At 41.5% G+C, this 11,454-nt stretch overlaps 1 protein-coding gene across 2 annotated transcripts in view; it reads right to left on the reverse strand.

The window, feature by feature from the left end:
• Positions 1-3,995: 3,995 nt before the first annotated feature.
• Positions 3,996-11,454, reverse strand: part of hivep3a (HIVEP zinc finger 3a) — a 30,009-nt gene continuing 22,550 nt past the window's right edge. For both annotated transcript variants that reach the window (XM_011481077.4, XM_023960001.2), the window contains exons 3-7: positions 11,152-11,318; positions 8,118-8,254; positions 7,779-7,835; positions 6,756-7,267; positions 3,996-6,242 (exon numbers count right to left, since the gene is read on the reverse strand). In XM_011481077.4, the coding sequence (XP_011479379.1) occupies positions 5,862-6,242; positions 6,756-7,267; positions 7,779-7,835; positions 8,118-8,254; positions 11,152-11,318 (1,254 nt within the window). In that variant the 3' untranslated portion in view covers positions 3,996-5,861. The remainder of the gene's footprint in view (positions 6,243-6,755; positions 7,268-7,778; positions 7,836-8,117; positions 8,255-11,151; positions 11,319-11,454) is intronic.

Consider the following 11,454-nt stretch of genomic DNA (forward strand, 5'->3'; position numbering starts at 1 on the left):
ACCGTGCCCCATACACCGCACGACTCCGGTCAGTGTCAGGAAGGAATAAGCAGGAAGAGATGCACTAATTCCTTTTGAGCAACAAGCCCATTTATTCCAACACTACAAAGAGCCAAACAGCATGGAGGGTGACTTCAGTGCACAACCTTCTGACTCAAGGTTTCACCCCTAAAGCTCCCCACTTCCCATGAGCCTTTGGGCCTGAAGGCAGGGCTAACCCCCAGGTCGCTACACTATTGCTTTCTGATCCTCCAGCTGGTGAAATCATAGAGGCTTATCAAAACCAATTAACCCTATTGTTTTTTGTAATGTTTCTTTTATTTTTAAGCAATCTTTTCTAGTTTTCTGAAATGTAAATTAGGAGTTTGGAATTAAATTTGAGACTAAGAAAATGTTTTTTTTTTGTTTGTTTTTGTGATTAGATCTTTACGGTTGGAATGGATGACATGAGTTTGATTATCAAGAGAAGTACAACCAGCGAAACATGCTTGACATGGCGTTCTATTTACATTTTATCTTGTGGTTAAAGTATTTATTAGGCCATTGATTTGTTTTTATGTGAAAACTGAAATAAACCTCAAATTTAGTTTGAATAAATACTGTAGTAAATACTCATTAGATCCTATTGCAATTCTGTTCTCCTCATGAGAATCTGCCCATTTTTCCTGTTGTTTTCCTTCCAGAATTTGTGTTTTTGGTCAAATAAAATCTAATTTGTTTAGTTAAACTCAGTTTAAAAAGAAAACAAAACGAGTCGTTTTTGATTTATCTTAATAGCTTCACGGACATTTGCAGGGGTTTAGATTAGGACACTTAACGTCCTTGTTCCTTTTCCACATCAACAGCACATTCTTCTCTGTCTTTATCTGGCCTTCCTCGCTGTAATCAAAGATTTTTTGACCAATGGGTTGATAAAACAAAAAAAAAAGGAAATTAAATAGGCATTTAATGCACTTTTGAGTGATATTTTCAATTTCCTATAAGATGTTTTTGTATTTTTTATTCCTTCAATATTGCTGCAGGAAGTCTTGGTAAACATTTAACGTTTTGTGGCAAAACTGGCTTGCTCATTGTGACTTTTTATTTTTCAGTAAATCAGTAATCATTCAGGAATGTGACACTACGTCACAGAAAACCCCTCTTCCCTAAGACTGTCAGCCTCCAATGGAGAGTTAAAGGAAGACGTGGAATCCAGAAGAGTGACTCACCCAACGATAGGTGTATGACTGACCTGAAAAAATATGGGCTTAAGCTCTGCAGGAGTAGATGGTGGCTCTGATAGTGACACCCGTGCCAGCATGCACACTCTGAAAGCTGAAACTGTCTTTGTAATCGCTGGAGGAGATGAGGGCGTCTGCAACACCTGCCTCCAAAAACAACCAGTTAATGAAAGACGGGTCATGCTAATACGGGAACGATAGAAAACTGATAACAGGATTTCAAAAGGATGAAGAGGATTCAGATCTTCTCACTAACTCTCCTTTTAATGTTCAATATCACCATGTCTGGAACAAGACTGTACGGATTCCATCAATAATTAAGATAAACACTTTAAAGCATTGGTACTGTGAAATCTGCACCTCTATAAACATATTTTATATTCAAAATCAAATTAATGTTATGCTTTGATTACCATAACGGACATTAAATCTGATCTTCCAAAACTTTGTTCTTTTGTGAACTAACAACCAAATTGGAAGTGGATGTTAAAATTGCTGTGTCAGACTTTTGAAGGCTTTACAGTCTTTATCATTTTGTTTGTTTTGGATTGATATACAGTAAAACAAACTATTTTTAGTCTTCTAGGAACTACCCCTCCCCCAGACCCCCTTAAAAATAAGTCAACATTTTTTACACTATTTAAACAACCAAAAAATCTCAACGTAAGCCAATTTTTTTAAAAACAAGAGTCTTTTACTTTCTTAAGATTCATTTTTTGCCGTGAGTGCACAGACAAATGGATGCATTTGTAAACAAAAAGAATTTAGCCTTCAAGGATTTTAAGCCTAACATTAATGTACGCAGTATTCACTATTTCTTATTATATGGTAGACAGTGGTAGTTATAGAGCTAACACCCCCAAATTTAAGAACCAGCTTCATGGCAAACCCACAGTCCCACTGACCTTTGTTAGTAAAGCTGTTCTCTGTGGAGCAGCAAACATAAAACTCCCAAAAACTTTATCCTTGTTTCAGAAAATAAACTGCTGCCTAGGGTAAAAATCTTTTGGGACGTTAAAAAACTCTTTGCCCAACCCTAAAAGTTTTGGTGGTACTACTAAGCAGCAAAGCAGGCGTACTTACAAATGTTACTGAAACAACCACCCCAGCATTGGTGTGTTGCACCTGAATTCCCCATCAGCCATCAGAACTTCAAAAATCACTCAGAAAAATGTTTCGTATATCAACATTTTAAAGACCAGCTAATCCTGCAATGTCAGCTAAGACAATTAATGAATGTATAACTGTTAAAGACCCTTGACGGTGGTCTGTCATTAAGGATGCACACAACTGGAATAATGTAAGAAAGCCAGACTTAGAGGATAAAATGTTACTATAAAGTATATAAAAAGTCTAATTTTTTAAATTAATTCTCATGTTTAAATGTTTTGTATCAGCAGTGATGATTCAAATGTACTTTTAACTTCATTGCATCACTTTTGTGCATTTGGAGCTTTAGCCTCAGAAATGTACATTTCAACCAGTCAGTTACATGATGGCCACCCGCTGGCATTGGGTAAGCCACCATCACGGCGCCACAGAGTCTCATCCATAGGGCGACTGATGACGAGCATGGGAGCGCCGGTCTGGTACCAGCAGGTTAGACATTACTCATCCAAGCCATGAGGGTTTCAACGTGTGGTTCCTGTGGATCAGGCCTGGTTCCCACAGATCTCCACCAGGCCAGTCCACTTCCATTAGAGGCTTGGTTTCATTTCAAACCCGTTTTGGGGATTACCCTTCAAAAAACTTTTCAGGTGTGTAAAAATGTCAAAGCAGCATCCAGGCTAACAGCTGCATGCAGGTCAACCAAACACACAAGGAACAGCATCAGGTTTCCGGGCTGTGTGAGAGGAGTTGAGTTTCCTGTCTGGTTCTTCTTCTTTTCTTGTCTCCTTAAGGTTATTTTTTGATTTGTAGCTTCTGTTGCTGCTCCAGGTTTACACTATGTTTATCACAACTGACCTTTTACTTTGTCAGATCTTCCATTTGTGTTTTAGGTTTATGTTTTCTAGTACAGTATTTTGAATTTTTGCTTTTAAATTTATATAAATAAGTTCATTTACATGGGTTTAGGCTTAGTTTTAAACAATAAACTACTTTGTTACCGTATTAATGCTCAAGTAATTTCTCTAACAAAAATACTTCTGTACTCAATGTAAAAAAAACTAAATCTATTGCTGTCAAAAAAAAGGTTAAAGGGAACAAACATTGTTTTTTTTAACCCAATAGATTCAGATCTACTGAATAGGCATGGATTTAGCCGGCCCCACTATGGGGTGGAGGTAGAATATCAGGGTTTGGGTGTACTGACAGATTAGGGTAGAAGATTCCTCCAAATGCTTAGAAAACCATGTTATCATCATATCAGTTCATCTCTCGATAGATTTATCTTCTCCTTTGTTCTATTTGACAGTCTCAAAAGTTTTATGTTCAATGTTCTCTAAAATAATATAATGATAATAATTTAGAACTACTAACTAAAAAAGAGAGTATGATTTGGTACAGTTGATTTTTGGGTAATTTATTTCTAAAGTCAAATCAGATTTGAACAAAAAATAAAAATCTTGCTTCTGCCTCTCTAAATCTTTTTTTTATTAGTATTTAAAATCAGAACTCTAAACATTTATAAATAAATGTTCTGCTTTTCAATTCTGTGGTAGCAGCCAGAACAAACCTCTGCCTCCACCTTGTGGACACAAAGCACACTTGGCATGTCCCTGTTTCACTGTCGAGGACAAAAAGTCTATTTAAAAAAGGACAAATGTGGCAAAGTTTTGATATAAATCTGTAAAAATGATCAGTTTAATGGTAAACATGTGAATGTGAGAGTGATTGTATCATTAAATAAAAAACAACACAGGTGTGTGTTTGTCTGTCAGTGCACTTCCAATGTTTCTGATGGTGACCCTGCTGCCCAAACACAAAGACGACAACAACTAAAGTCGGATAAATAAGAAGAAGAGTCACAGCTTCAAGAAGGACATTTCAACCACAATCCTGACATTCAATTGCACTTTAAAATACTGTTTGGGTGAATAAATATTTGTTGTACTTTTAACCATTTGGTAGTAGTACAACAATAACACAGCAATAGTACATCAGAGCTGTCAACTGGGGGGAAACTTTTCATTTCAGCTGCTCTTGCATATAGTACAGAATTTGCATATTAGCACATAAATAAATGAACACCTATGACATCAAATAGGAGGGTAGAAAAGATTTACAAAACATACTGCATATCTAACATAGTGCCATACTTTATAATGCAGTGGGGCCTCGTCAGGCACTGATTCAGCAAGTTGTCCCACTTAAAAAAATGGGAGGGGTCTTCCATGTTCAGCACAGGTGCACTTCAATTGTGAGAGGCAGAATATAAAACAAGAATCCAGGAAATCGTATTTTCTGGTTTTTAAATAATTAATTTGTATATTGAGACAGAAAATAGGTATTTATTAACTCCAAACTATCAAAAATTCTGTCCCTCACAGACCTGTTGCTTCTTCTTTAAGCCGTTCATCTATCCTCCACTTGTTACCTGTATTAATGACACCTGTTTGAGTTGGTTATCGGCATAAAAGACACCTGTCAGAATGCAACCTCTTCACCATCACGAAGACCAAAGAGCTGTCAAAAGACACCAAAGACTGACACCTGAACAAGACTGGGATGAACTAATCTACAATAAGCAAGCAGCTTGATGAGAAGAGCTCAACTGTTGTTAGAAGACTGAAGAAATAGATGATCACTGACAATCTCCCTCCACCTGGAGCTCTACGTGTGATCTCACCTGCTACAGGTGATGAAACAAAACTGCACAGGGGAACTGGTCAATCACCCGAAGAGAGCTGGGTCCACAGTAACAAAGATTACTATGATACCATACAATACTATCATTGATTAAAATCCTGTGGGGCTCCAAAAGTCCCCCTGCCGATGCCAGCACACGTCTAGACCGGTCTAAAGTTTGCCAGAAACCATCTGAATGATCTAGAGGAGGAATGGGACTTTGTCATGTGATCAGATGAAACCAAAAAGGGAAATGCCGTCATGTATGGGGAGATTTTAGACTAAAATGCCAAACAGATCTCCCAGGCAACAAAGAGGTGGCTACGTAAAAAGCATTTAAATGTTAGGGAATGATCTAGCCAGCCTCAATCCATTTGGACCTCAATCTGAAAGAGAGTTTGTAGAGAAAGTTGACAGCCTTATAACATCAAAGCTTTTGAGCAGATCTGTATGGAAGAATGGACCAACACAGCAGCTATGGTACAAACCTGCTAAAGGATCTGCAGGAAACCTTTGACCTCTGTTGTTGTTCACCAGGATGAAATTACAAAGTATTTAGGTGAAAATTTGTTATGACCAAATACTAAATTCTTACATTCTTACATACTACATTTTTACATTCTGTCTCTATAGTTGAAGTGTAGCTATCTATGCTGAACATTACAGATCTCTCACATCCATTTTTTTATGTGGGGAAAATTGCAGAATCTGTGAAGGACAAATGCGTCCTCGCCCCACTGTTACTATATTCCATGTGATGCCGCTCGTTTTTTCCTCAACCACAGATGAAGATGCTCTCCCTTGTCCCAGCCTTCCAGCTTGTTGCACTGTCCCTCCAAATTCCTCCTCCCATCAAAGCTGCGTTTGACAGGGGGGGGTCTGTTTTTGCCCTTGGGGAGTCTCAGCCAGTCTCACAGTTCTGGTGTCAAAGTGGGATGAGTCGGGGCTTGGGGGAGCAGTTCTGCTGCTGGGAGACGCCTCTCTCAGGACGGCCTGTTGCGTCTCCTTTGGAGAGTCACACAAGGGCGTGGGGGCTCTGCTGCTGCCCCTCAGGCTGTACAGAGGGAGGGTAGACCTGGGCTGAATCATGTGAATCCCCCCGATCGGTATCAGGAGGCTCAGCGTCCTGCTGGACTGCTGTGAGTGCAGAGGGAGGTGGCTCAGGAGGTTGATGGCGCCTCGTAGCCGCGGCGGCTGTACAGTGATGTGGGCCAGACTGGCGTCGTCCCTCAACTGAAACAACAAAGAGACATGCGACGTAAAAAAACTGACAATGGGGAGGGCAGCATATGAGGAAGGAGAAAATTTCTTTCACTGCAAAAACTTTGAGTTTTACAAATCAGTTTAGTTTAATGTTAAGCCAAATTAACTGAATTCTCCTTATATGACAACAAATATTGATGCAATAAGCAAACAAACCAGCTAAATTTTAAGCACATAAAAATACCAGTGCATTTAAGATTCTTTCAGTTAGTTAGCATGTCTTGCAGTTTAAAATGAGAAATATTTCAATTTTGCAGAGTTTTGTCAACAGGATGAGTTCAAACATGCTGTCTTCTGGACTGGGGGGTCTGAGTTTGGGTGTTTTTTGGGGATCGTGGGTTTCGTGATCCTCATTTCAGCTGAAAGGTGCAGGTTTGACTGATGAAAAACACAAAAGAGGCTCTTCCTTTCCGATAAACCTGCAGCTTTGGTTTCAGCTCATGCGTCTATATTTGCCTGTTGACTCTGAGGTTGAGGCCCCACCTGAGTTGATGCAGACGGGTGCTCCCTCGGTCGAGGACAGGCTCCATACTGAGGGTCTGAAGGTCCCTGGATCTGGTTTGAAGGAGGGCCTCTGGCTGGAGAGCCTGGTGTCTGATGGAAGCCTGAAGGGAGGGATGCAGGAGGGGAGGGGGGCTGTGAAGGTTTGGGTGAGGGGGTATGGGGTGGAGACAACCCCCTCTGTGGATTCTGGGTTTGAAAGTGAGAAGTTTGTGACGCAGAGGCATCGAGGCGCCGGCGGGCAAACAGGGCCCTCCTGGCACTGGCTGAGCTCCTCTGCCACGGTTCCTTGTGGACGAGGGGGGAGGAGGAAGAGGAGCCACACGCCGACTCTGTTGGCTGGTCTCCTGGATGAGGTTCATCGTGATCTTCGTCTTGAGAGCTGGACTTGAGTCTGACATCCTCATCACCTCTGTGAGCTGCATGGTTCCTCAGGTCAGAGCTCCGATCATCCTTCTGTTGGTCTGGATTTGCTGATGGGACTCGAGAAACGACTGGAACAAAGTTGAGATCAAATTTGTCATATATATATAAACTTTGAAATTCAAAAAAATGTAAACAAAATAATCCATGATTCAAACTTAATGAAGTTTTGCTAGTTTCAAAGTGAATTAGAAAGAAGTTTGAGGAATTTAGTATTTGAGGAGCAATCAGTTTCCCTGACCCCAGTGCTCAAAGCTGGTACTGCATCTGGTGACTTGCCATTTTTCCAACTCATTGATGAACTGGAACGCTTATGGAACCCCAATGGCTACATGGGAAACTGACCTGGATTAAGTTACTGCTTGCAAAGAAGTTAGCACTTGCTTTAGAGGCATGTAACTTGCAGGATTATGATGAACTATGATATTTGAGAGGCAATGCTTGCTATAAAACATAAAAAGCATATAAAAAAATAATATATAAAGATAAAACCTAGAATTCTGACTAGTGTAACTTTGCTGGTTCCTGTGAGGCAGCACTTGTAACAGAAATGCAGAGACAGTTTAAAGACAAATAGTGTACCTTTACAAGTGTCCACAGCACAGCGGATGTTTTCTTCTTCATTCTGCCCAAGGCTCGCTGGAAAAGAGCTCATGGTGAACCAACAGAAAAAGGCACAATAAATGAAAAAAAAGACCTTTAGTGTATGTAAAGCTGCTGCGGTTGGATGACACCATTCAACTTTCCCTCTTGTGTTCACTCATACCCACCTCATTGACTTTTACCCAACCTACTAGTTGTTACTCTGTGACTCAAACAAATGTTCAGATGTGGCGGCATGTCCGAAAGAAGCCGCGGACAAAATTGAGTTCATCTCTGTCTCAAACTTTATACCTTCTTGCAACTTCCTCATTTTCTCACCTCTGGCTGCTAAAGAGCTGCAGGAGGGGTTCCAGTCACATGGCGGAGGATCTGTGGGGGCCCCAGCAGCCTCCTTGCAGAGGTCTTCACATCGACATCTGTCTGCAGCGTTCACAGCACAACTCAGGGTATTTGATCTGTAAATGTAAATACGGACAGAGGTTTGCACGATTGATTTGCTTCTCTCAGGGCGACGGCAGCGATCAATAAGAGAGTTACAGGAGCTGTCAAAGCGCCTGCAGCCACTTCAGCACCTGTAAGCCCACATTCAGAGCTGTGTTTGTGTAGTGGGACTGTGTTGGCTGTTTGGCTGTCACTGCAGCGGCGGCTAGGGCTCTAACCCTGCTTACATACGAAAGGTCCCTTAGAGAGGCACCCCCTTGAGCTACAACGGAGCACCTTTCATCAGCCAAAATCTGACCTCCTCCTGTTCCCACCTCCCACCATCTCACAACCACTTCAGAGCACACGCCACCGGGAAGCCCAAACAAGGGAGCGCCCAGCACGCAGCCAGTAAAAACAGACCAGATAGGAGGGAAACCCAGGAGAGGAGCAGCTGCTGGTCCAAACGCAGGTGAAAAAACACCAAACGAACACACTTTCAGAACAAACACTGTTTGGGATTTTTGTGGACTGTTTCTTCTGCTATTTCCACTTGAGGCTGGGTAAGCTCAGTATGTCTCACACATGGCTTTTACAATTTTAGAAAAAAGCTCTGCTTAGTGAAAAGGGAGCACACTTTATACTCAAGCTTGTGAGGTAACTTTTCATGTAACATCAATTCAAAATATCATTCTTGGTGCTATGAGCATCCTCCTCCCTGACTAAGAAAAAAAGAGCAGCTTTTACCAGCACAGTTGCCTCTGTTTGAGCCTGAACAGACATAGAGAAGTGCGAGTTCGCAGCCAAGAGGCTGACTCACTTTTTCAGGAAGTGTCAACATGAGCCACCCACAAACATTTATGCACAAACAATCAATGCAGCAGAAGAGGACACCTGCTCTCTATGGTGTACGATCGCTTTGTCTATTTTAGACGGGCATCAAAACTGAAAACCTCTAACGTGAGGGAATGTTGTCCAAGTGACACTTGGTAACCCTAATAGTTCACCTCTCCAGAGGCACTCGTTTCTCTGCTTTTGTAGTAACTTTAGAAAAAGATGGAGCATGACTTCCTCTGCTGTTTGGCTCAATTTGTGTTTGATGTTGTTTGCTTTGCATGTTTGCACTGTCAAGCACTAAATGGCAGCATGGCCTTTACTGCTGTAGCTGGGTCTGCCAAAGTATGTTAACAAAGCCTGCCCTGAAAATGAACGTACCTGGAGCCAGTTCAGCTCACCTGATAACCACTGGGGGACTTGTTACACAAACAAGTTGGTCTGTATTTCATTCGCATTAAAATTAATTGAAAAAGGTAAACATTCTAACTTCAACAGTCAAAAGTTCAATTGGTCGAAATTGCAGCGCAAAAATCAGCAAACACCCGTTTTGTATGTAGAGTAGGGTTGTGCCGATGGACGATATCATCGTCCATCGTGATGGGTGACTGACATCCCGATGGAGAGACACCATCGTGATGCCACGTCCCCGCCACGTTGCGAGTCGACACCATAAGCTGCGGTTACATTTACAAAATATCTTGATGGGATCAATGGTCGGATTAGAGTCCAACCGTGTACATGGGCCCAGAAAAATGTTTTCAGAATATAAAAACGTTCACTAAGGTCACACTTTCAGTCGGAATAAATCATTCCCACATGCGCAGTAGGGTTTGAAAACCGGAAGGGGGGGAAAATTCCGCCGAGCGGCTTTTTTTTTTAAAACTTTATTGAATGTAACAATTCAATACAAAACGATGTTAAACAGCGCCGAGCGGCTATATACATTGACATGCCAGCTCGGTAATATACGAGACGATCTTCTAAACGTGCTTTTAATAATGTTACGGTTATTATGAAACACCTGTTCGCTCATCATTTGAATTTTAATCCGTGTGGTCAGTGCTTTTTCTGGACGGAGCCGGAAAGAAGCCAGGATTAGCAGTATGCTAACACGGGTTAACAACATTAGCTTTGGGTGGCGCTGCACGTAAACATGTGGGAATAACATCAGCCTTTATTTAGTCGGGACACAACTGGAAACACAAATCCACGTGATTGTTTGAATGTTTTCTAAGGACTGAGCGACATTTCTGCTTTGAAGCTCAAACCCCTGTGTGTCTGCTGACGATCCGAGCTGTGCTCAGACACACTTTTAGACCCGGTTCTGAGTTCGGTAGCTCGTAGCCTCGTACCCCTAGAGGTGCGGGACGGATCGCAGTCTTAAATCTCCCACACATACCGCTCATGTAACAAAGCACCCCCCCTCCCTTCCCATCAAACACAAAGCTGGAAGTCCGCGTTCCGCCAGTCCACTTCACTAGTTAAGTGCAGGAGCGGACTACTTCTTTTCTATTTTGTTTGTTACTCTTTTTGTTAAAGTCACTTCCCTCAGTTTATACTGGATCATCGCGGATTAGTCATTAGTTGGGAAATAAAATTTAAAAAGTTAAATAACGAATAGCAGTTGTATAAAAACGAAAAATGTAAAAATAGCCCCCCCCCCCCCGACGATGTCATCGTCCATCCCGATGGTTGACAGCAAACATCGTCAACGGCCAATTTAGGGGACATCGCCCAACCCTAATGTAGAGCACGAGACAGAGAATATAACATCAAGTGTCTTATTCACACTAATTGAGTGTGAATAAGACAATACTACTAAAAATATGTCAGTGCCAAAGACATGTATAAATTGGGCAAAACCATTGTTCAAGTTAAACATTGGTTTGTTTTGGGCTTTACACTTAACACTCGTATCATCACTGACCCAATACTCCCTGAAGTTGGAACATCCCTAAAAGTCATCATAAGGGATATATATCTGACATGATGTGCAGTGAAATGCTCCAGAAGTTAATACACTGCTTAATGTAAACTCTAAAAAAAAAGAAGTGGTTTGACTAATGTTTCCTGGCTCAGGAGTGTAGAGATTTACCCTTTCTGAGAGACCCACATTTGTGTGGGTGTTTTTCTGAAGCATGACTGGACTTCTTCCTCTTGGCTCTTCTCCTCTTCCCCCTCTGTTTGTTTTGACCAGTTTTTTTCTGGGGATGGACGTCCCATCTCTGGGTCCTCATGGTCTCTACAGCAGGAGTTGAAGACCTAAACTCGTAAATAACAAACAAATTCACCAACTCTGCTTCAGCAGAAGGATGATATAGTTCCTGGTGGACATTAAAATCCAGTTTCCATTATTCAGATTAGCATTACAATACAGGCTTAGAGAATAATAGCCTTA

This window comes from Oryzias latipes, chromosome 11, assembly GCF_053564925.1.
Source record: "Oryzias latipes strain Hd-rR chromosome 11, Olatipes_Hd-rR_3.1".
Classification (NCBI taxonomy): domain Eukaryota; kingdom Metazoa; phylum Chordata; class Actinopteri; order Beloniformes; family Adrianichthyidae; genus Oryzias; species Oryzias latipes.